Below are 26,653 nucleotides of genomic sequence, written 5' to 3'. Positions count from 1 at the left end.
AGAGAAATAGTCCTATAATAACTACAACCTAAAACTTCTTACCTGGGAATATTGAAGACTCATGTTAAAGGGAACAACCAGCTTTCATATGTTCTCATGTTCTGAGCAAGGAACTGAAACGTTAGCTTTTTTACATGGCACATATTGCACTTTTACTTTCTTCTCCAACACTTTGTTTTTGCATTATTTAAACCAAATTGAACATGTTTCATTATTTATTTGAGACTAAATTGATTTTATTGATGTGTTAAAATAAGTGTTCATTCAGTATTGTTGTAATTGTCGTTATTACAAATACATTTTAAAAATCATCCAATTAATCGGTATCGGCTTTTTTTGTCCTCCAATAATCGGTATCGGCGTTAAAAAATCATAATCGGTCGACCTCTATACTCTATGGGGTCTTCATCCAGCACCATGTGGATGGCTTAATGCCTTTTAAATGTACTGTACTTCATGGTGCCATTGGTTATGCCAATGCTACTTGTTTCAAATAGGTTTCATGGGCTTAGATACATATCCTTCCTTTCCCCCCTGACAACACCACCACCAACAAACAACAACAGTTAGGCTACCAGTTAATGATAAAGCTGAGGGGCTAGTTAGTTTCTTCCGTAGCAATGTCTCCCCTTGAGCAATGGTTTTTGTGAAGATTTAGATTCTCTGTTGGCCTTGGCCCATGTTTAACCAAGAGTGCCTGTTCATTGTGGTGTGTCTTTACACGTTGAAGTTTCAGCTTCCACATGCCTCTAGTCTTTCTGTTTACCCCTTAGCACCATGGACACTCAAAAGGCTCCGACCCTGCCTGGGCTGCTGGGAAACAGCTGCAATAGACACACACACGGCGGCATAGCTTCTGAGTGACGGGGCCTCATAACCCTCTTCAGCTAGTCTCTGTCTCCAGAGTAGCTAGCTAATACTGTGGACTACTCAGTAACTCACAGCCCTCTTTCTATATACGGGAGGAGATGACCCTAATGGGTCTGTAGTGGCGCTATGTGATAGTTATATTGATGTATAGTACGTTAATCGTAATAGTAGGTGTTTGGTCTAAGGCATTGCATCTCAGTGCTAGAGGCGTCACTACAGGCATTGGTTTTGATTCCAGGCTGTATCACAACCGGCCGTGATTGAGAGTCACATGGGGCGGCGCACAATTGGCCTTGCGTCGTCCGGGTTAAGGTTTGGTACGCCGTCATTGTAAATAAGAATTTGTTCTTAACTGACTTGCCTAGTTAAATGAATACTTAAAATAGTTGGTTTTTAGTAGAGCTGTGCAGGAGTGAGTCGGTCTGTTTCAATCTAACATGGCAGCCGTGTAGGAAGAGAGGGCTGCTGTTTGTTTCTCTACTCCAAAGTCAACAACGGCAGACGCTTACGTAAGATAATCACCATGCATTATCTCCTCTGGCAGTCTTCCTGTATACAACTCAAACTGTGGGCTGCCTCGGTCACAGAGAGGACTGTTGGTTGGGTTGAGTGGAGGACAAGTGGTGGCTGTTTGTGTGTTTAGGGTGCTCTACAACAATAATGCATTTCAGTTTGTCTCCTTGAGTGCTCTCTGTTTCCAGATGGAGAGGGTGGGAGAGAGATCTGTCCAACAGAGGGAGGGAAAAAAACTGCTTAGTGTCGGTCTTCCTCAGACATCAGAAACACTGCTCTGTCCGGACCAGAGGATGCCCCAGATTACTAGAAGGGGAGGGAATCACACCCATGGTTTCTGTGGTAGCTACAGATAAAGAAGCTGCTTTAGCCTCCCTTCCAGTCTCTGCTGCTGCTGGTGGGAAAAGGCTCCTTTTAGTTGGATCTCAGTCTCGCAGACTATATTCCCGTGAAAGTACAGGAGGGTTTTGATGGCAGTGGCAGTGCCCCCCACACATGTTCAGGGAGGCTGGGTTTGACTTGTCTATGACATTACCTGACAGCATGGTGTGCAAACGCATGTCAGGACCTTGATCAACCACACAATCCATTAACACACCCTCCCTCACGCGTCTCCCCCTCTTCCACCCCTAGTTCCTCAGCTATTGTGTTGCAGTTCCTGATTGTTCTCAGTTTTGTATCTGGTTCTCTGTTTGCTGTCACTTTCAGTTCAATTTGTGCAGCAATGTATTTTTTCTTTTTTGTGCTATCCAATTGGTAGTAACAGTCTTGTCCCATCGCTGCAATTCCCGTACTGACTCGGGAGAGGTGAATGTCGAGAGCCGTGCCTCCTCCGAAACACGACCCCGCCAAGCCGCACTGCTTCTTGACACATTGCTCGCTTAAAGCGGAAGCCAGCCGCACCAATGTGTCGGAGGAAACACCGTACACCTGGCCACTGAGTCAGCGTGCATTGCGCCTGGCCCGCCACAGGAGTCGCTAGAGCGCGATGGGACAAGGACAACCCGGCCGGCCAGCCAAACCCTCCAACTAACCCGTACGGCGCTGGGACAATTGTGCGCTGCCTCAAGGGTTTCCCGGTCGCGGCCGGCTGTGACACAGCTTGGGATCGAACCAGGATCTGTAGTGATGCTGCTAGCACTGCGACAAGTTGTGCATTATTACTAGAGCTGGGACTAACTTCCTTGCCATGTTAGTATTGTGGCAAGGAAACACAACATGAAGAGGATATATCTTTAATGAATCAGCCCTAATGTTGAAAACAAACATCATTATGTTGTCATCCAGAGTCACATTTATTTCCCAAGCAATACTTGGGAAATACAATACTCACAATACTTTACATACTGCAGGTTTTTGAAGGACCAAGGAGTTAGGTCTGCTTCGTGTTTTCATTTTTGCCATCCCAAAAATGTTGCGCTATTGGTATCGTCCTGGTCCTAATTATTACAGTATCACATTTACCACAGTTCCTCCATTTTGTCCTGCTTATCATCTTGCTGTAGGAAATGTAAACAAACATGCAAGTCCAAAGTGCATACAACAGAACTGTTCACCAGGCCTGCTCTTCCTCCTGGGCGGTACTGTGCTAGCGTTTACTTAGCACTAGCTTTCGGGGAGTGGAAAAGGTCTGAGTGAAAGAGAAGACCTCCAGGAGCCCCAGCCAATCTCTAACTCACACTAGAACCTTCAGTCTGCTGTGAGTTTACATAACGGCAGCCAGACCTCTCCAGACGCCTGTTCCAGAAGGAGAAGTGAGAACGCCTGAGAGCTTTGTCTCTGCTATTCAGGGACGGGGTGTCCGTTTTTCCAGCATACCGGTCTGTGTGTGTGAGAAGAGAGAGATGACTCCTCTGACTTGAGTCTTCAGATTTGGAGATGAAGAGAGTTTGGCAGTGGCACACCCAGCCTAGACAAAATGTAGGATCTGCTCCAGGGAGATCTCCAATAGATCTGTGTAATTAACAAGTTAAATATATATATATGTGATGTCCAAGCAGGGAGTGACTGGTGCCACTACAGTTGTACCTTCATCAACCTTACACAAAGCCTTTCTTGTCTCCTTGTGTGTGTTTCGATATGGCGTGTTAATGATAGGAGACAGAATAGCGTGACTAAGCAGTGGCAGAGGGCTCGGGGCACCACTTGAGGTACAGACTGTTTGAAGAAGAGTCCCTGAGGCTTTCATCTGTTTATGTTCACAACCTAGCCAGCCCTAAACACTGCTCCGCTCGACTCGGCTGTGTGTGCCTGCGCACCGTGTGTTTGTGTCAATGGGTGCCATGCAGGCCTGTTTCCTTCCTGCTGTTGCGAGTTTCCTTCTGCTGCAGAGAGGAGAGAATGTCAACTTTCTCTGTTTTCATACTTCAGAATAACAAAGCAAGACCCACACAGCATACTCCACCAATTCAGCCCTCGCAGCTACTGATAAAAAAAAAAAGGCTGATTTATGGACACGTGCTTCTTAGTTTAGAAATGCAAAACGGGGCCTACGTCATTTAGCCTACATACCAAACAGAGCCATGTTGGAAAAAAGACTGTGCTCCAAAGGTGGGTTTTACTGCAGGGAGTTGGCATGGGAGTAGGCTGCTTCATGATTCGTGGCCAGTCTTGCTCTCTTATGTTGCTGTCGCATGACCTGCCTGCATGTTACATAAAGCCCTTTTTATAACTGCCTGCTGCTCTAAGTGTTCTGTTCCAGAGGAAACTCAATTTGATTGTTTTTGCAATGGCCCCGGTTGCTATTGCAGTCCCCCCCCACCCCCCCCCCCCCTACACAGACACACACACACAGAGCAGGCTCCTTGATAATATGATTACCTTTCAGTCTGCCTGCGTCATGGAGCAGATGAGGTGTTTGTTAAACACTGGACCCGTGTGTGTGCTCGACTACTCGTGCATGCACAGCCACATCGGTTATGGAACGGCAGCACTTGATCAAGCTTCCAGACCTACTGAACTGTATCACCTATGGTCCTGTCCCATCGTAGCAAGACAACAGAACAGGTGGTCTATGAGAGACACACCCCTTCACTGTCTGTGAGAGAATCCCTTTTCTCTGGACAACAAACTATCATTATCCTGAATAATGCCCTGTAGAACTACTGAGGCCCAATGGTTCTTACTCATAGGTCCCAGAAGTCACCTGGCCTACAGGTGTATATTACACACTAGGAAGGGTATCCAGGTGGTCATTTAACTGATGGGAGTCGGCCACCACCCTCTCATTTCCCCTGGCTAGGGTTAGAGGTCAACTGGTACAGAGCAGAGGGTTGTGGGTCACTATCCTTGAGGATCCCTGGCTTCCACATGTTGGTTCTGGGAGCAGTTAGAGAAATTGGCTGTGGCTGTAATTACTGTACCACCATCACACACACTACGCATGGTATCTGCACACATCATTACATACTACGTACAAGCGCCACACACACCGTTGCACACTACGTGAGAGGAGAGCGAGAAAGGGAGAACATGCCAACAGCATGGAGTGAATTGGATCTCGTAGCTACTTGCTAGCTATACCCATTGACATGTGTACATTTAAATACATACAGTGTATCGGCTGCTCAATCATGTCACTTGTAGGTCCATGTAAGAGGAAGTGTAACAGGATGTCTTGGAGAGATGTGATTGAAGTTGCTTGGGCCAGAGTGTTGTGGAAACCCATTCTTTACTGTGGGCCTAATGTGTTTATTGTGTTGGTGGGTATCCCAGCACTCTCAATACACACTGGCATGGGTGTTCCAGCCCTCACAGCATACTGAACACCATTTGCCTAATTCAAATCAAATTTTATTTATCACGTGCCGAATACAATAGCGTGAAATGCTTACAAGTTCTTAACCAACAATGCAGTTTTAAGAAAATAAGTCTTAAGAAAATATTTACGCAAGTAACAATAATGAGGCTATATACAGGGGGTACTGGTATTGAGTCAATGTGTGGGGGTACAGGTTAGTCAAAGTAATATGTGGTAGTGGTGCCCTTGACTGTGGTGTTTGGCCCATGATAGTTTGTTGGTGATGTAGACAACAAGGATCTTGAAGCTCCATCTGCTCTACTAAGCCTTGTCAATATGCCCCCCTTTTCCTGTTGTCCACGGTCAGCTCCTTTGTCTTATGTTGAGGGAGAGGTTGTTGTCCTGGCACCAGCCACTGCCAGGTCTCTGACAACCTCCCTATAGGCTGTCTCATCGTTGTCGGTGATCAGGCCTACCACCGTTGTCGCCAGCAAGCGTAATGATGGTGTTGGGAGTCGTGCTTGGCCACGCAGTCGTGGGTGAACCGGGAGTACAGGAGGGGACTAAGCACACACCGGAGGGACCCCTGTGTTGTTGCCTACCCTTACCACCTGGGGGCTGCCCGTCAGGAAGTCCAGGATCCAGTTGCAGAGGGAGGTGTTTAGTCCCAGGGTCCTTAGCTTATTGATGAGCTTCGTGGGCACTGTGGGGTTGACCGCTGAGCGGTTCAATGTATAGCATTCTCACATGGGTGTTCCTTTTGTTCAGGTGGGAAAGGGCAGTGTGGAGTGCAATAGAGATTGCGTCATCTGTGGATCTGTTGGGGTGGTATGCGAATTGGAGTAGGTCTAGGGTTTCCGGGATGATGGTGTTGATGTGAGGCATGACCAGCCTTTCAAAGCACTTCATGGCTGCAGACGTGAAGTGCTACGGGGCGGTACTCATTTAGGCAGGTTACCTTTGCTTTCTTGGGCACAGGGACTAATTATGCCTATGGATTGTGACATTGTAAAACAACAGATAAAGGTACAATTACTGGTGTCTTCACTGAGCCTTGTTATTTTTCTCTGGGTTTTAGTCACCGCCCCGCTATGGCTGGCTGCTACAGTCACCGCCCCGCTATGGCTGGCTGCTACAGTCACCGCCCCGCTATGGCTGGCTGCTACAGTCACCGCCCCGCTATGGCTGGCTGCTACAGTCACCGCCCCGCTATGGCTGGCTGCTACAGTCACCGCCCCGCTATGGCTGGCTGCTACAGTCACCGCCCCGCTATGGCTGGCTGCTACAGTCACCGCCCCGCTATGGCTGGCTGCTACAGTCACCGCCCCGCTATGGCTGGCTGCTACAGTCACCGCACTGTGTGGCTATAGCTGCTGGTCTCCGCCCTGGCTAGTACTGTAGCTGTGTCTGTGATTTTAGTGAAGGATTTGTCTACGGCTCCTGTCGGCACAGTCCTCTGCATCAGCCAAGCCATTCATATCACACTCCATTGTGCCAGAGATGGGTCTGTTCAGGTTTCTATTGGTGCTTAGAGGTGACTGAGCCTCGGGGGTCTGTGACCTGTCATGTCCAAGTTGTATGGGTTTATTCAGGGTAGGAAAAGCAACCACACACCCCCGTCCCATTCCCTCAGAGAGCGTGGACAGGTTGGTAAGTGTGGCTTTGTAACCCTATAGAGCCTGTGTGCTGTGTTTCTGCACCTGGTTAGTGCCTGACTATGGTCTAAGCATGCATTAATGAGTTACACAACCCCGCTATCATTTCTATTTTGAATGGGTTTAATTCAGCACTTTTTGAACATGCTCATGGTAAAACGCGACCTCTGTGTTTCTCGGAACAGGGACGCAATAGTTGTAGTAGGCTACTGGCGCTTATCTGTCTAATGTCTCTCACGCTCACACACACAAAGACAGGCTGAGTTAATTATTGTCACAGGAGAGTAGCGTATAGTTAATGCCGGTTAGCTAGCTGCCTTTAGGCCAATATTATTAACAGACCTTCAGTTTCACTGAGAGGCTTGTCAATGTCTCAACTCTCCATACTCCAGGTTGAGAGCCTTTCATCAACGTTGATTTTAAAGTAGTGCAGTTTTGATCGTCAGAGTTTAGTCTACAGTTATAGTGTTAGCATGTTTTGACTGGCTTGGAACTGTTAGTACAGTAGCTTCTTGTTACGCTCTCTGCAGAATGGTTCCAGTCTGTCTTTGCTAAGTGCGGGTTACAGACATGATAGAGAGTGGGTCAATGCTACTCCCCATAGACTAGTTCTACAGGCTAGCTCCCTGCCGCGTCATACCTCTGTGCCAGTTTTTATGGTAGATACTGTATGAGTGTTAGTCAGACAAGTCTACTTCCTCCCCGAGTGAACCACATAGCATCACATCTGCTCCGTCTTCCCCATATTTCACATTCTGCTCTCTTGTGTGTTCTATTGTATTCCTGTCTCTTGCCACAGACACACCTGTTTTTCATCCCTCTTTGTTATCCGCATTGTGTTGGTCTATAGGAATGTTTTCCATGTTACTGTAATTAGACCTGTCTGAAGCCAAGCCTGTTTTGTCTCTGAGATGGAGATCCACTCTAGAGCGAGAAGTGGATCAGGAAGACAGAGGAACAGTGCTGGGACTAGTGCTATTTGTTACACTGTATTCCCTATGTGTCTCCTATTGCGCAATGCCATGTCATAGGCCTAGGCTACATACTATAGCGAGTGTGTATTGTGTGGGCCTCTCTCACATTAGGTTAACAACAAGCTGACCCCGCACAGTGGTTTGAGGCATGATGAATCCTCCCCAGGCAGTTAATGTGAACTGTCAATCATCCCTGTTTCCCTAGGTAACAGGCCTGTGTGTGTCTTGGGTCTGTAGTGCAGAGTCCAGGTTTCCACAGAGCCAGCTAATAAAACTCAACAGTGGAAGTCTGGGTTATTGTTGACCTGGGTTCTCAAAGGACTGGTGTCTTTCAGTGCTGTGAAATGTTCTATTGCCTCACACTCTAACATAGCTACTGAAGAACAGGGAAGTCTGCCTTTCATAATGTCACATCTCACCACGCCATGCTTACTCCCCATTGTTGAAAAATACACAGAGTTGAGTAACAGTGGCTGATCAGATGAAGAGATTGGGGAGGGTGAGGTGTGGTAAAAAGCCTGAGGAGCTGAGAGGCTTGACGAAGTAGAACAGTCTTGTTATTGGACCACAGTGATGTAATGTCTTTATTACAGGCCTAGGCTACGTGCTGCAGTAATGAAACCTGTCTGCCCAGGCAGTCGTACTCCGCACACTGATATTAAGCCTAGATTTTAGGAGTCTTAGAAAACCAACAACTGTGCTGGAACATCCTGGCAAGAAGCCACTTGGGGTTGAGGGGTGAAGAGTCTTGTGTGGTGAAGCTATACAGCCGTGTTGACGGAGGACTGTACTTGGGCTGACCCCCTTTAGTCAACTGGTCGATTTAAAAATATATATATATATTTTTTTTTAAGGGCAATAAGCTTTTGGTCGGCCACTGTTACAACAACTAAAACGTCTTGATTGACGCCTGTCTGTGGACTAATCCATTGCGGAGGCCGCGCCAATGGCTCACCAGTAGGACATTACAGTTAATTCCCATTTCATATCTACCAGGTTTGTTTGGTTACCGTCATTTTTGTTAATGCGTTCAATATATATTATTAGTCTTGTACAGTTTTCATTGTCGGGGTGGACACGTTGTTTGCAGAGCGAACAACCTAGGCTACACTTGTGAGAAACAAGTTTTGGTTTGTTTCATTCCGTTTACGAGTTATCAATATATTCATTGTTTTGTTTGGAGCGCTCTTGTTAATGTTGAGTAAGGACGCGCATCTGATTACGTGTAGAAGTAGGCCTCGGCTACCTGGCCTGCGTGCAAATGTAGGGGATCTGATCGTATTTCTGATTTGTCTTAAGCTCCATGGCTCATTAGTGGTGGTGAGTTATCAAATGAATTGTTTTTTCACCTCATACGGCAAGTAAACAAAGTCTGTTTTTACATCCATTGAGAAAGGCTGCATTGAGGAACTATTGTCAGTTTGAAAAATCTTTCCATCTCTCTCCCTCAGCTTGGGGGGGGGAAATAAAACAAAATCATGCTCTTATCCAGTGGAAACGTCATAAAATAGGCCTACCTGATTACTTCTTATCCCTTGCGCAAATAGGCTACAGATGTGTCTGTCTGGTGCTCACTGGTGTGGGATAACTCTGAGGGCCCAGAATATTTTACACAATGCTGAAAGTTTGTTAGCACCAGCTTCCTGCCTTGTTATCGGGATATATTCTACCTGCAGGCTGCAATATTTTTTTATTTTTGGGGGCTTTATGTAGTCTATTTTTACAAAGTTGGCAATAGAAGTTACTTTTAGATTCATATAATTTTCATTTAGATACAAAGACTTTATTATAAAATAAGTTACTGTAATCAAAAAGAATCGTGGTCGACCAAGAGTCGTCCTGTTCTTTCGACCAATCGATTGGTCAATGTTTAACTGTATTGTTCCATATATAGACACACACTCTGTTTGAATAAAACCAACTGCAAGTGCACTGAGCTTGTCTGTTTGATTAAATAATAAAGATCCACAAATGACTCCGAGCCCGATGGTCAAACTGTGTTTAAATGACAGCGAGTGCCTGTGACTGGTGCATGTTGTCTCGCTCTCCTCCCTACTGCAGTGAAAAGGCACCACAGCACAGCGTTTATTCCGCTGTTCTGTTACCAGAATCCCCAATTTGTTTAGAAAAAACGTTCCATTAACCCTTGCTCTCTTTACGTGAAACATGTAAGCATTGCATGCATGTGACCAATAGGGCCTGACCTATAGCCTATCAAAAGATTCTGTGAAATTGCTTCAACATTTTGCACTTGCATGAGGCTTGGCGCTCACGGAATCAGTAGGCTAATAAACAAACACTCAAACAGGCAACAGAAGCAAGCTAGGTCTTATTTCTGTAGATGTACATACAGTACCAGTCAAAAGTTTGGACCCCTTATCAAAACTGTCATCAAGGCAAAGGGTGGCTACTTTGAAGAATCTAATATAAAAACAAATCAAATTTTATAACACTCTTTTGGTTACCACATGATTCCATGTGTTCTCATAGTTTTGATGTTTTCACTATTATTCTACAGAAAATATTATTCTGTAGAAAATAGTCAAAAATAAAAACCCTTGAATGAGTAGGGCTTTTTACTGGTACTGTATATGTGGATGACTTATGATAGGCACATTTAACAGTTACACTGTTGATTATAGACCTAATTAAATTGGTTTGCGCTCTCAATTTTCTTAGACAATTAGGCTAAGCCGCATTCGCACGGGACTAGTATTACTAGAGAACGTTGGTTATGTAATTATTAACCCAAAATGCCTGTTATTCCACAGGATGATTCTGACTGGAATCGTTTTTTCCAAACTGCCCCCTCAAATTCTTTATTTTTTCCAATGTACAGGTTTTTTTTTTTTTTTTTTTTCTAGGGCAAAGATATTCAACAAGTCCAGGCGATAACAGGACTACACTGATAACTCGAGCTTGGTTCCCAAGTTTCTAAACCATACCAAACCATCATTGGTACAGTGTCGCCATAATATTTGAATTGAGGAAGTGCGATCATAATCATTAGGATATTTTAGCAATTCGCAGTAGACGTCCTAAATGCCCCCCGGCCTTCAGATGTACGCTAAACAGTGCATTTGCACTTGAGATGCGTTTTAAGGCTATGGATACAAATGTGAACTTTATCATTTCCAAACGTTTAGGTCAGTTATATGCTGCTTTGCGGCCTATTAACAGCAAGGTTTACATTAAATAGCCGTAATATTTCTTTACTGATGCATTTGGCAATATTCAAATCATACAACGTATGAACAAAAACATTCACTGTGAAAGTTGATACACATAGACCCTTCATATATAGGCTATGCTTCGTTCAATTGATCAAATCAGTTCATGTTTTCTTCCTCAAACGGCGAGCAACAGCTGTCAAACTCAGACATTTCTCTCAAAACACAGGGGATGTTTATTCGCGCGGGACTAGTATTCTCAGAGCACCTTGGAGTTTGACAAAATACAGTAGGGTATTCCTGCAGGAATTGTTACACTCCTGCCATGTACAAATTACTGACATGGCAGATTCAGATGGGACCAAAATTACTGATGTGGTGGTTTGTGCATGTGCACATAATTACATTACCCGACCACCCCCAGTAATACTAATCCTATCCGAATAGGGCTTAAGGCAAGGGCTGTTTTTTAATCTCTTCTGCCTCCGTTGCATTGTTCTCAATCCCAATATGCTGGTGAAATTTGATATTATGCACATAGCAACATAGGGAAAGGTGCCAATTCTGCAGCGCACTAAAGATTGTTTCAGAACAGCGGACAGTAACCGTATCCAACGCGGGATAAAGCACGTGTTATAAAATATGGTATAAATGTTGCACCATTATATTTCTATAATATAACCCTATACAATTTCCGTATCACAAGTCTAAGTGATGGACTTCAATGGATTAGGCCACTGAGACAGGCGTGAATCAGACAGGTGTCTTGTGCACCACGAAATTTGTTTTTCGATTGGTTGAAATAACAGACATTTGTCAGTCGATTGGTTGAAATAACAGACGACTCCTGGTCGACCAAGATTTTTGTTGTCGGGAACAGCCCTAGACGGTGGGACCAGAGGACATGGTAATACTCATCAGTTTGACAGGGAGGACCTGACTGATGTGTGGAGCACACGGATGCATGCAGACTAGAGAAACCGTGAGAGGGAGATCATCAAGAAATGGCCCACAAAAAAGCACAAGCCTAGGGTCTGTCCCTCAGTCATCGTCAATTCCCTTGGAATTGCCACGTACCTCACGATAGGATATCACGATGCTTGGGTGGTGATACGATATGTATTCCGATTCAATAGTGTGATTTTTATTTTCTTGTGCTTCACTGTTTCTAAAATATTGCTCAACATATGTCTGTGACAGAGGGACAAGCGAAAGCCGTGATGAGTTTTGATAATTCGTGGAAATAAAACTACTTAAAGCTAATTGGCTCCCTATTTTTTTTTAAAGACGGAGAACAATTAAAGAAGAACAAATACTGGATTCTGCATGTACAGCCAACTAGCCCAAAAATATTGTAATCTCATCAAAACAATATATCGTCCCCAAAAAATCCTGACATGTAACTCTCACTTTTTTCTTAGCCCCCCCCCCCCCTTCACTACCTCAGACCCCTCTCTCTCATATGTTTGACTTGGTGTGGAGCAGTAGACTAGTGCAGTAGACTACACAGGAAGCGCAGACTAGGAGAAACCGGCACATCCCAAGTTTCATATTTTACAATCTTCAGTGTTTTTATACCTCAGCTAGATAGGGGGTCTGTGGAGATTTCTATCAGCAGTGTGCTTTCCAGGCCAGCAGCCCAGGGGTCTGTGGGAAGAGTCAGCAGTTCTGCCGGGATGGTTTCCATTCCTCGTTTCTTTTTGTTCAGCCCAGAGTTTGTGTTCAGCTCAGTATTTTTTTGTTTTGTGTGTTCAGCAGAGTGTTTCAGTCCTGACCTCCTAAGTAAAGCCACTTTCAGTTATGCGAGTCCATCGACACCACAGGAGGCAGGATGGACTCGCTCACTCTGTCACCCTCTCACTCTGAGCAGGAATTCACTTCTGTTCTACCCTGTGGGACACTAAGGGATGGATCAAACTCTCCTGCTGCAGTCATTGGAGTGGTTTAGTCTTTCCTATGCTATTCTGTGTGTTTGCATGCAGTACTGTGTCAGACTCAAGTACAGTAAATAGCTGCTGGAATCCCTCCAGGTTAAAATGAATACTGTGTTTGTAGTGTGGTGTCAGGGAATTGGCTGTGGTTTAGTGGTAGTATAGGAGCTCTCCGAGGGGGATTGTACTGAATGAGGTGTATGCAGTGCTTGGTTTAAGTCTACAGAACCTGCATTAGTTGAGGAATAGCGATGTCTGTTATGCGGAGGAAAGGTGTGGCTGCTGTGGACTTCCCCTCTAAGCTGAAGAGGAAGTCTCACGCGGGGGGGGGTGTGTAGTTGCTACAGCGCAATGGCACTGATTGAGACGGTCATCACAAAATACCATAACACATGGTCATACTGCTCTTCCCATACCGAATCTTTATCTAGAACAAAATCCACGCCCATCCAGATGTAGATTAAGTTAAGTCTGGGGTGTTTAGTCTATTTTTAGCTTTTCCTATATTTTTTTAATATTTTTTGCTTGAGAAGCATGGCTGTCTGGATCTGTCCGTCTGTAAACGGATAACATGTAGGTAATCTGAATTAGTCAGTCAAACCTGTTCCTCGCCTGACTGAGAGAAGCACTGGAGAAACCAGTCTGACAACACAAAGCATAGCCTAATCTCTATTCTTAGAACACGCCACACACATTACTTCACACGTTAAGCTACACCACCTCTACTTAACCCAGCACTGAACTCATTGTAACTCTACTTACTAAGGCTTACTCTAAGCAGTCAATCCCAGAGCATCTTTACTGAACACTATCCCACGTTGCTCGGCCTACTGACTCTTCAACCTAAACTACTCCTCCTCTTTATCAGTCCTGCTCTGCTACCGCTGCCACCCCAGCTAACCTTGTCTGCCTCGGGAAAAGTTGCTTAACTGCTTACTTCAATCCGAGTACAGAGGGAGAGTTTAGGCTTGTCGTTCATTTAACAGAGTCTAATCCGACTGGCATTCCTTAACCTTGATGCTGCAGTAACTACAGTGAAGGGAGTGTAGGGGTGTGTGAGTGTAGGGTGAAGATGTAAAGAGCAGTAGGTTGAACTCTCAGGGAGAGTCTGTTCTGCGGTCTTTCTGCTCGCCCCCTTACCGGCTGCAGTGTAGTGGCCCGTGGCTATAACAAACACTGTGTGGGAGTGAGAAGGCTGTGTTTTTTTTGGGACGTTACCTCATTGGGACGTTTGTTTTGCCTTTTGCCTGTCACGCTCCGTCTCACTGGTGCTCCTCTTAACCCTCTCCTGTCTGCCCCGTCCTCATCTGTCTGTATGGACTCAAATACACTGCCTTTTACATACTCTGCCTCGTAACCCAACGTAATGATACTGATGTTAGTTTGTTCAAGACCGCGGTCATGAACTGGCTCGGTGCGGAGTCATCTGATGTAGTTGATCGTGACCTCTGCGAGGTTCTGTTTGAAATCGAGGTAATCCTATAGAGCTGGTTGGAGAGGGTGAGAAGACAATTTTTTTAGCACAGTAACCAACCCAAATCTGTTCTCTCTCTGTCACACAAACCCCCAGACTGGTCATGGCCCATGCAATAGCGGCTAGCAAGTGTTGTCATAACCAACCTCTTTCTCTGTGGCTACCCATAATCCCCTGGGTCTTACTGTGAGCCACCTGAATCAGCTGTGACCTGTTGAACCCGGTAAAGTACTTCAGGGATGACTAGCTCTATCTGCCGTGGCTACTGTGTGTGTGTGTGTAGATAAATCGTAGTCTGTCCACCATGTAGCCATCTTATGCAACGATTTTGCTATCCCTGACAATTGCAAAGTCGTAGGTCGTAAACAATTGTCGGTCGTCTTGGCGTGTTCAGTGCAACAGGGTCTACATCTGACGATTTTAAGTACAGCTACAGACGGTCGAAGGCTCAAACCAAAATTTTGCCAGTATCAGAATTCTTTTGCCTTTATCGTACAGTGCGGCTCGTAACACCAGCCAGTCTTGGTGACTGACCAATAGGAACACAACCAGCACTGATTATGCACACAATAATACCATTATTGGGAGTAGTCAGAATAATATAAAAGTTTGATTTAAAGGTTTGCATGCTGTGCAAGAAGGATTTCCCTAATAATCCTGTTTACATGACACATCTGAAATCAGGCTACCTGATGGTAAATGCACAAAATTGGCAATCTAAATACATGTTCTACCACAGGGACAATGTTATTTTGGGGTTTTGACTTCAGACATATGACGTTTGTGAAGACTGTGCATGCTTTCAGTAAAAGACAGTACGTCAGATTGTCAGCAAAGGCCTTGCGTTATCAGTGCAGAGCCACTTTCTCCTATCCATATCAAGGCTTCTGTTCGCGTTGAAGTAAGCTGTCTTGTCTGTGAAGTGCTAACCGTGCGGTTGACCTAGTAATCCTGTAGTGAGTCACTGGGCTCGACCAAGCTGCAGGTCAATGTCACCTGTTTGGGCTCATACACTGCAACCCATAGTCTCACGAACGTACTGGGTCACACCATGGGCTAGGTGGACTGGACCACCAGTTCTCACTGGCCCATCCTACTACAGCTCCACCCAGCCCGGTTCCCAGTCTGTGAAAGACAGCTGGCTGCGGCAGGAGTCTGAACCACGGCATTAGACCACATCCATTGCCAACCGTAATAGTAAGGAACTCTGTTCTGTTACTTCATGACCCTGTTGTCCTCTGTGGTAGGCAGTAAAAACAAGTCAATCAGAAGCACCTACAGAAGACCATACATAGCATGCCTTTTACTGCCTTGATGTTGACATTAAAGAGAACACTAGTAGGTCAGGAATATGCTCCCAGTCAGCCCGGTCTCCCTGAGGTAAATGCTAGGCTATTGGAACCATACCACTCCACTATCAATGTTATTGCCTTCTGTGTGTGTACAAGTTGCCACCCTGGTCTCTCGTGCAGTGTGGCCTTATAAGGTGTCCAGTGCCTGCTTGGTCTTGTCAGGATACTGAGTGGGGTTTAGGTTTGTTTTTAGTAGCAAGGAGCCTTAGAGCAGAGAAGCACTATGCCCATGTAAGAACACACAGTGTTGTCTGGACTTTAGCCCTTCAGGCACACACGGAGGATGACGTGTGTCTGCTATAACTGCATGATCCAGGGTGATATGGAGAGGAAGCTGCAGTCATGTCCATTAATAAATAATACTAACATTCAGTTATTGTTATCGACAAACTCTGAAGTCAGATCCTTCTGCTTTCTTTGAGTTTAAACTGTGTGTGTGACGGTCACAGCCTTCAGCAGAATGACTCTCTCTGGATCTGGGGAGAACATTCATCACATAACTATGACCTCCTCTCTCCCTTGGGTTGGGCCTGTCGCACTTCTGTCCTATGGAGTCGTCTGTGCTGTGGTGGACCCTTGCCTTGAGGGGGAGACCCAATAAGATAAAGGGTGTGTGAGATGCATGACGGTTGTATGCGTGTGATTCCAGTGTTTCCCCTAGATTCTTTTCCAAAATCAACTTCTAGGGCAGGGCTGTTCAACTACTAAACAAAAATATAACCGCAACATGCATCAATTTCAATGATTTTACTGAGTTACTGTTCATATAAGGAAATCAGTCAATTGAAATGCTTTCATTAGACCCTAATTTATGGATTTCACATGACTGGGCAGGGGTGCAGCCAATCAGAATGAGCTTTTCCCCTCAAAAGGGCTTTATTCCAGACAGAAATAATCCTCATCAGCTCTCCGGGTGGCTGGTCTCAGATGATCCCGCAGGAGAAGAATGTTTATTAAAAAAAAAAATTGTATTGCCTTTTTTACTAGGCAAGTCAGTTAAGAACAAATTCTTACTTACAATGACGCCCAAACCCGGACGACGTTGGGCCAATTCTGCGGCGCTCTACGGGACTCCCAATCACGGCCGGATGTGATATACAGCCTGAATTCGAACCAGGGACTGTAGTGATGCCTCTTGCACTGAGATGCAGTTAGACCGCTGTGCCACTCGGGAGCCCAAAGAAGCCGGATGTGGAGGTCCTGGGCTGGCACGGTTACACTTTGACTTACTGCCAAATTCTCTAAAACAATGTTGGAGGCGGCTTTTGGTAGAGAAAAAATCTCTGACAACAGCTCTGGTGGACATTCCTGCAGTCAGCATGCCAATTGCACACTCCCTTAAAATGGAGACTTCTGTGACATTGTTGTGACAACTGCACGTTTTAGTGGCCTTTATTGTCCCCGGCACAAGGTGCACCTGTGTAATCATGCTGTTTTAATCCGCTTCTTGATATGCCACACCTGTCGGGTGGAAAAAAGCAACGCACAACCACAAATGAAGCACTTTTCTTAAATTGAAGTGTTGCCAAAAGTAATTAGGAAAGAAGTGGTGGGTGCTCAACCAACGTGAGCCAAGGTGCAACACACATTGATGCTCACTTTTTGTTTCATTTAAACAAATATTAAAAGGTTCTAAAAGTAAATAGGTCGTTTTAAAATCATCTGAAAACTAAGCATCTCAATAAATAACAAAGATGCAGTGTGTCATTAGGTAATGCAAAATTCCAGTCTGAAGGAAGTATGCTTTGAATTAATTTCCCTCAGTCATTAGGCATGCTTTTTTGTTGTCACACTCCCTTTTAATGAGTCCTTGTGAGTCCTTGTGTGTATGAGGGAAATAGAAGGCACGTATGTGGTCATAATATTTTGTAACTTAATCCGCTAGACTTGATATGAAGAATCAACATGCCACATAGGCGCTAGAAACCACACTATAGACAACCACCATATTGCTAGAAACCACACTATAGACAACCACCATAGCGCTAGAAACCACACTATAGACAACCACCATAGTGCTAGAAACCACACTATAGACAACCACCATAGTACTAGAAACCACACTATAGACAACCACCATAGCGCTAGAAACCATACTATAGACAACCACCATAGCGCTAGAAACCATACTATAGACAACCACCATAGCGCTAGTAACCACACTATAGACAACCACCATAGCGCTAGTAACCACACTATAGACAACCACCACAGCGCTAGAAACCACACTATAGACAACCACCATAGTGCTAGAAACCACACTATAGACAACCACCATAGTGCTAGAAACCACACTATAGACAACCACCATAGTGCTAGTAACCACACTATAGACAACCACCATAGTGCTAGAAACCACACTATAGACAACCACCATAGCGCTAGAAACCACACTATAGACAACCACCATAGCGCTAGAAACCACACTATAGACAACCACCATAGCGCTAGAAACCACACTATAGACAACCACCATAGCGCTAGAAACCACACTATAGACAACCACCATAGTGCTAGAAACCACACTAGACATCCACCATAGGCGCTAGAAACCACACTATAGACAACCACCATAGGCGCTAGAAACCACACTATAGACAACCACCATAGGCGCTAGAAACCACACTATAGACAACCACCATAGCGCTAGAAACCACACTATAGACAACCACCATAGCGCTAGAAACCACACTATAGACAACCACCATAGCGCTAGAAACCACACTATAGACAACCACCATAGCGCTAGAAACCACACTATAGACAACCACCATAGCGCTAGAAACCACACTATAGACAACCACCATAGCGCTAGAAACCACACTATAGACAACCACCATAGCGCTAGAAACCACACTATAGACAACCACCATAGCGCTAGAAACCACACTATAGACAACCACCATAGCGCTAGAAACCACACTATAGACAACCACCATAGTGCTTGTCGTTTTGGAACTGAACGTCCAATATTGGCATCTATTTGGCCTTGGTCCCGCCAGTTGAATATCCCCGATCTAGGGCCTCCAAATGAAGGTCAGGACAACACTGTAGCAGGCCCAGGGCTGGAGGCCTGTCAGTGTGTATGCTCTTTGTCGATCTGTATCAGCTGATCTTACCAATCTCTTCAGGCCATAACATATGTAATAACACCACTTAACGCTCTCTGTTTCTGTCTATCAGGATGTGGAGCAGGAAAGGGAGTTACGGACTCATCTCAGCAGAGAGGAGATCCGACAGAAGGTCGAGCTGTACAACTCCTCCTCCAAGGACCACCTCAAAATGACCCTGGTAAGTGACCTCTAACCCTTAACCCAACTCCTCCATCAGACATTAGGCTACCTCAGTTTATTGTCCCTTCTGACCTAGCTTCCCACTTTTGACCCCTCATCCCTAAACGAACTTGTATGACCGTCAGGCTGAGATGGTTATCTCTGCCACGAGTGTGTGCGTGGGTCTGCCAGCCCTCAGAGCTGATCTGTAAAGGCTCATTCAGCGCTCACGTGTTGTGTGTTTATCTATCCCCTCCTGATCCACAAGAGACGTGACACACACGTTTGCTTGCTGCATGCTTCCACCGCATCTCTCCTTCCTTCCTCTGTTTACTAGGGCATGATGGTGGCACACAACACATGTTCACCAGGCTAGCTGTCTGGAACAGGCCTGTCTGAGAGAGATGTATCAAATGAATAACTGTAGCATGCTTATTTCCTTCTGGGGATGGGTCAAAGTTCGAAACCACTGTTCTTTTGATTCACATTGATGCCCATCTAGTCCATGCGCTCAGACCTGTCAGTCATCTGAAAACATGCAGTCAGGCTGGCATAATGACTCTACTGCGGTCTTGTCTTCTTTAGAATGTCTTTGTTTTCTCGCCTCTTTTTTTGTCCCTGATCTGTCCATCTATCGCAACCACAAGTCACTCTTTGTTCTTTCTCTGTAGAACCATAATGCCGTGATGGTGCATTTTAGTAGTGGCAGTCAGCTGATTTGATGCGTTTCATCTCTTCTCCTTTAATGACCTTCTCTCTTCTCTCTCACCCTTCTAAACACCAGTGGTGGAAAAAGTACCCAATTTGTCATACTTGAGTAAAAGTAAAGAAACCTTAATAGAAAATGAATCCCATAAAAGTGAGTCACCCAGTAAAATACTACTTTAGTAAAAGTCAAAAATTATTTGCTTTTAAATATACTTAAGTATCAAAATTAAAAGTATGAATCATTTCTAATTCCTTATATTATGCAAACCAGACGGCACCATATTTTGTAAAAAAGAAAAGTAAGATAGCCAGAGGCACACTCAGACATTTACAAACAAAACATGTTTAGTGAGTCTGTCAGATCAGAGGCAGTAGGGATGACCAGGGATTTTCTCTTTAGAAGTGCGTGAATTGGACCCTTTTCCTGTCCTGCTAAGCATTCAAATGTAACAAGTACTTTTGGGCGTAAGGGAAAATGTATGGAGTAAAAGTACATTCTTTTCTTTAAGAATGTAGTGAAGTAAAAGTTGTCAAATATAAATAGTAAAGTAACCCCAAAAAACGACTTAAGTAAAAATACTTTAAGGCACTACTTAAGTAACTTTACACCACTGCTAAACACTCTCTCACACACACAGTGCTGTCCCATCCACTGGGGGATGGCATGTGAAGTAATGGGCTTAAAGATGGGCCCACAAATCTGGGCTCCATCTGGTAACTAATGTTAAGCTCCCACCCACCCCATCATCTGGTCATCTCTCACACAGACATGACAGAGCTTACTGTGTGTGGTGTGCGAACATGAGTGCTTGTGTACCTGTTCTGTGTTGCCCTGCAGTATCCTAACCGGTCTCTCTCCCTCCCTGTAGAACCCCAGTGGTGTGTATACGGGGTTCATCAAGGTGCAGTTGGAGTTGAGGAGACCCGTCACAGTACGAGGAGGTGGGGGAGGAGAGGAGGCCTTCTACCTCCCCCAGGGGGCGATTAACACTCTTCACATCAGCTCCAACAACACCGTACGACAGGTGGGTCTCTCACACACACACACACACAGAGTTACGTACATCCTGTGTGCAGTGATTTGTAGAAAATGGCTATGATTATATATGAACACCGATGCTAATCTTTAACGTTGTTTCTATCAGGTGATTCAGGCCCTGTTGACCAAGTTCACCATAGCTGACAACCCTGCTAAATATGCCCTGTACAAACGCTGCCGCAGGGATGAGCATGGTAGGTGTGTGTGTGTGTGTGTGTGTGTGTGTGTGTGTGGTGTCTGTTTTTCTGGCTATAGGAGACATTGTAGTTGGTTTGTCATGCCATAGATACCAGTCTGTGTTAGCTGGCTGGATAGCATGCATGCCAGAACTGGGCTGGTGTCTGAACATAGTGTGTGTGGGTATCTGTAGGGTTTAGGGTGTGTATTTTTAGACGCCTCGCCTTCATGTTGCTGAATGCCACAGGGCTGTCCCCACACACACACCGTGTACAGCAGCAGCTGTTCTCAACCAGCCAGCCTGTGGAGAGAACTCCACAACAGGTTTCAGTACAGTTTACAGTAGCAGCCGGTGTCTTGTTCTTCTGTCCCCCCCCCACTACTGTTTTAGTTCTTCCTGTTTTAAGGCTCTGCTAGATAAGATTGAGAGGGCAACTCGCTGGTGAGGTTCAGCGTGGGCCTTCACCCGGCTCAGAGTCCGAGACCCCCAGCAGACAAGCAAAGCTGGATCAGTCCCTATACCACAGAGCAGGAGATAAGCCCATCTTACTGAAGACTAGGTGGGGGTGGGGTTAGGGGTAGAGTAGTCGGGAATAGGAGTGCAGGTAGCGAATAGGTCAGACTTCCAGCCGAGTTGCAGTGCAGTCGGTCACGGTCTGTCTAATCTCACACTGTTGTAATCCGACAGCTCTTCATTATGTCAAGGGAAATGCGCACACCCGCTATCCACGACCTCTGGGACAGCGTGACTCGAAGGCTAGCTCTGACGTGTGTGTGTGTGTGGTGTTTCCCCTTCGTTAAATGAAGAGGGGAGGTCTAGACAGTCTACTGTGGTCCAATTAAAAACACAGGGGGGTTTGTGTGTGCTGGGCTGTGTGGGGCACGGACTCAGTTCGTAATGGTTAGGATATGTAGCGTCATAAGTCTGACCCTAGATCTGTGGTTTCTGCGTGATCTATGAGGAAGGGTAAATGTATGCATGTCTATGTAACTTATGACCCATTGCGATGGTGGCGTAAACTTAAAGCCCCTGCCTGCAGCAAGAAATGAGGTCTGAATCCGGCATGGAATGCGGGTCTCTCCCAGTCCTGCTGAGATGGACGGCTAAAGTACTGTACCACCATGGCACCATCTGGTACATAGCTGTGTAGAGCTATTCCCCTTCACCAGCTGTGTTTTTAACTGGGGTGCCTGAAGGCTAGGCCTAGCAGGCAGGCGGGAGCCTCTACTGTAGAGGGACAGGCGGGAGCCTCTACTGTAGAGGGACAGGCTGAGAGCATGTGGTGGTGTCTCTGGATATGGAGCATGCAGGAGGGTTTAGCGCTGCCTGGTGACTTGACTCGCATGAAAGACTTCGGTCTCTGATCTGACAGGGCCGGTGTGGTTATTTACCCGTATGCGTGTGTATTTCTGTGTGTGCTTAATCAATGGTTGTTTTCCTTGCGCACACACCACTTTGGCCTATCCCCAGTTTCCCAAGCTCTCATTAGTGTTTTTACAGTCCCCCCCCCCCCCTGACTTGACATTGAACCCTTTTGTAGAATGAACCCTAATAAATCATGCATTATAACCACAGAATATTATTGTGTGTGTTTCCTCCTGTAGAGTACATGTGTAGGCTGTCGGAGGGAGAGCATCCGTTGTTCCTGCGTCTGCTAGCAGGTCCCAACACCGACACGCTGGGCTTTGTCCTGAGAGAACAGCAGACTGGCGAGGTCATGGTAAGACACACACTGAACTCCCACACACACACACACTAAATACACACTCGCGCTCCCTGTATTAACCATACCTCTCTCCTCTTCCAGTGGGAAGCGTTCTCCATCCCAGAGTTGGGTAACTTCCTAAGGATGCTGGAGAAGGAGGAGACTGAGCGGGTGTGTTCCGTGACGCGTCGCTACGACAACTACAGACTAAAACTGCAGGAGGCCATGAGAGCAGCTGGGGGGCCGGGGTAAATACTGCCCCTGGAGGAGAGGGGGCTGGGAACCAGAATCCAGTCTGAGGGACACTGAGGGGGAAACTGGTCCAACCTGATTCAGAAACTGGAGAGAGACAGACAGCTGGAATAAATTCCAGATTATACCTGTGGACCCTATGTGCAATACACTCGATGGACACTAGAGGGCATCAATGGTTCCACTGCATTCAGCCTGGACTTTGCATTAAGCACTCAAGACTCAAGAGACTACCTCCATGTCTTTACTGAGTAGACCTACACCCCGTGTGCCATATCCACGCTTCTGTTCACTCTCTTTTGATCCTTTTGGTTATTGCAATTTTTTATTCTTTTGGAATGACCTTTTTGAACACGTGAATGATTCAAACGCCCAAATATTTGAATCAATTTATTTTGCATTTTTATTTAATTGGTGGATGCAAGGGTTTGTACATATTGTCGTTTTTAATTTATGTGGGTGAAGCTTTGTTCTGTTTCTTTGCTGAAATAGTTTTATTGTGTTCTATGAAGGCGTGGCAGCAATCCGACCCCCATAGGGACCGACTCGTGTGCTCACTGATTTCTCTCACAGGGGTTAATGCACCGAAAACATATCGGCAACATAAAGGCTAGACTGGTTTATCATGGAAAGGACACAGTATTAGATGGACAAGATGAAATAGAAACTAGGAAAGGCAAATGATACAAACCAGAATAAGAGTGGTGTATTTAAACGGAAGGTTGTGATGGTCTTGAAAGGCGAAGCATTTTTGGTGCCGTTTGTAGAGTCTTGACAGTCACAAGCTGATTGGGGTTTAGAGGTCAGGATGGAAGTGTGACAGCTTGTGACCAGAACGACAGTGGAGTTTGAGCTGACCGCTCACCTTTGACCTCTGGACAGAGACTAGTCGTATCAGAGGAGAAGAGGTTAGTGCTGTGAGAATGGAAAGATTTTAGGAAGTTGACTAATGGTTTTAGAGGAAGTAGATAAGTAACTAAAGACTGTGTAAGAAAACAAACAAATGAAATGGATGTGACAAACACGAGTTTTTGGAGTTCCGTGTTAAGAGATTGTCTATGCCGAGAAAGTTCAGGGCCTCTGTTGGAGCCAGCGCCAGGCCGGTGGCCACAGATAACATGGTCAGGAATAGCAGCAAAGGACAACGGCTATGTTCCTGTTCCTCTGGTAGTCATTGAACATGGCTACATCTGTCCTAATCTGCTTCAGGGCTGGTAGGATAAATGCTTTTAATCAGTCTTACCAGTGTGTGAACCCTGAAGCAAAGCTGCATGTCCCATGCAGAAAGCATGACACATCAGGGAATGGATGTGCTAACAGACCAAAGAGACTAGTCCGTTTTATTGTAGAGGTGACGTCACATGGCCATGTGTTCAGTCTCCTAGACCAGGAGAAAGCGGCTAGAACCTGTTGCTTTGAAGTTCTCGCATTTTGCCTCCCTGTCCATCGCGCTCTCTCTACTGTATTTACATCTCTACCAGGGTCGTATCCATCTTCTGGTAGTTACAGGGGAGGCCATTTGAACAGAGACTGTACTTTGGAATAGATGGACAATCAATTGAATGGACAGAGCAACTAGTGAGCGCATTTTGGGCCATCAACCCTCGGCACAGTTTCAAAACACTCTGACCAAATGCAAGAATATATGTTGATTTGGCGTGTTTCAAAGCCTTGTTGTTTATCTGCCAGTACTATATGACGTTCTTTCTGATGGTACTGCGTTAGTTGCCATGTTTATCTCTATAGAAAGAGTAGTGGTGTGGTTATATAGCCCCACCTTATGAATAAATGCTGTAACTGTCCTCTCGGGCTGCCTGTTGGTGATACGATGTTGCTTATGTTTTCCTGTTCTATAACCGAAGCTATTATAACATGTTTGGATTTATTTTAGGTTTTGCCTGGTGCTCCTAGAGGCCTCTCAAATTAAGGGAACATTTTATAGCTAGAGTTTATTATAAGGGGTTACACACCCAGAACTTTAATTTACGTTTAAACACTGGGTTAAGGGAGTTAGATATGGTAAAATAATCTGTCACATTTTATATCCTAAAGCCATTATTTTCTTTGCAAGCCTTGCTAAATGGTGTTGCAAAGCACAGTGTTACATTGACAGATACCACTGGCCCTGTGTTAGCTAGTTAGAGGTCTGCACATCTCAGCGTCAGGGCTTTGAATCAGACAAGTTGAGCTTCTATCGGACCAGTTTGCGATCTACTGAAGCTTCAGGGCACTTTACCTTTTAATTCAGGGATTTTTCTTTGCCTTCTCTATTTACCAGATGCCAAGCTTCCACTATAATTCTACACAATGTTTCATAATTAGGCCTTATTGAAATGAGTGGCTTTTATGAAAGATGTAAAGGTGTTTCGAAAACGTGATGTCTATACAAGCTCCTGTATGATTTGTTAGACTGTGAAAGTTGGTTTATCTTCAATTGTATCATGTTATGGGCAGTGCTATCTGGTTAGCTTTGTTAAGTCTGGGATGTAGGAGGATGACTGCTAAAGTAACCCATAGAAATCTACTATAAAGCATGCATTATCTACACCTAATGCATATAGGCCTACTATGTGGATCTTAGGAACCAGTACTGTTGAACTTGGAAATGTATGAAAGTTTGTATAGATAAACATAAACTAGTTCGATGCATAACTGTTATTTGCCAAAGATTGCTAGCCCCCCTGTCTCTTCAGCTATGCTCTTGTAATGTTCTACGCTGCAGTGCTACATGCAGAGACTGTAAGATCTAAACCTGGAATGATTCTGCTGACGCTGTTAGTGATGGTTCAGTACCAGGTGGTGGATGAACACAGCAGCTGTGGGCTCAGCTTGGAGGAGACGGGATGGAACTGACATGTTATAATGGAAAAAAAAAGTTGCTATATTCTATTTATATTGTTGATGATGCAGATTTATTTTTGTAGGTAACTTTTTTTTCTTTTTGGGGGGATTGTTACCAAATGTGGCCTTCTCTAAAGGACTGAATTCATCTATTAAAGTTTTAAATTGTACAAAAAAGGGAACATTGGTGAATCCAATGATCTGGCCACTGAAATCAAAAATGCAGAACTAATAATGAGACCTGACTGCACTCCTATAGGCAGCTCCTGAAGTGGCAAACAGCAGTTGCTACGTAAGATGACGTCCTCGTCGATGATCTCCTCCACCTCTCCAGTACACACAGCCATACTGGGGGTAGCTCATTTAAGGTGTTGCAGTAGTACAAGGGCTGTGCAGCACAGCAGGGGCATCTGCATCAATAGGTGGGCAAGTCAGCGGTCGCCCAGGTGTATGTCACCTGTGCATAGATCTCCGGTTTCTATACCGGAATGTCTGCCTGTGTGCCAGGGGTCTCTGGAGTGAGCTTCTTCCCGTGGACTTTGGGGGCTGTGTCAAGCAGCCTCTTCATCATCCCGCGTATCTCTGAGGTCAGGTCTTTCGTGTAGGTGGCTGTGAACTCAACTTACAGTCCTGCTCTCTTCTTCCTCTGAGCCTGAATAGCATCTCGTTGACGTTATTGGGAGGGCTCTCTAGGGGCCGGGCTGGGGCAGCCCAGACAATCTTTCCCCTATTGGATACATTTAATCACTTTCAAATTAATTTACAGAGCTATAGATAAGACACCATCCATGATATCAAAATTCTAGTTTTAACAATGTTTTGAGGTTATACACTGTTTTGTTTACATCGACCTTGTTTACAAAAACGGGAGTAAAGCAAGCTTATATTTGGGGTTCTTACAGGAGAGTTAAAGGGCAACGCCAGCACTTTTCAACTTGATTTTCATTATTTACAGCACAATACCAGGGTTAACATATGTG

General features: G+C 45.2%; 1 protein-coding gene across 1 annotated transcript in view; it reads left to right on the top strand.

The window, feature by feature from the left end:
• LOC129865329 (ras association domain-containing protein 3-like) overlaps positions 1–25,477 on the top strand; it is a 55,307-nt gene extending 29,830 nt beyond the window's left edge. Inside the window, exons 3-7 of the mRNA XM_055938016.1 lie at positions 18,862–18,969; positions 20,528–20,683; positions 20,804–20,891; positions 22,480–22,595; positions 22,683–25,477. Of these exons, the coding sequence (XP_055793991.1) occupies positions 18,862–18,969; positions 20,528–20,683; positions 20,804–20,891; positions 22,480–22,595; positions 22,683–22,832 (618 nt within the window). The 3' untranslated portion in view covers positions 22,833–25,477. The remainder of the gene's footprint in view (positions 1–18,861; positions 18,970–20,527; positions 20,684–20,803; positions 20,892–22,479; positions 22,596–22,682) is intronic.
• The last annotated feature ends 1,176 nt before the right edge of the window (positions 25,478–26,653 follow it).

The sequence above is a fragment of the Salvelinus fontinalis genome, chromosome 11 (assembly GCF_029448725.1).
Source record: "Salvelinus fontinalis isolate EN_2023a chromosome 11, ASM2944872v1, whole genome shotgun sequence".
Classification (NCBI taxonomy): Eukaryota; Metazoa; Chordata; class Actinopteri; order Salmoniformes; family Salmonidae; genus Salvelinus; species Salvelinus fontinalis.
This window is presented reverse-complemented; position numbering and strand designations above follow the sequence as displayed.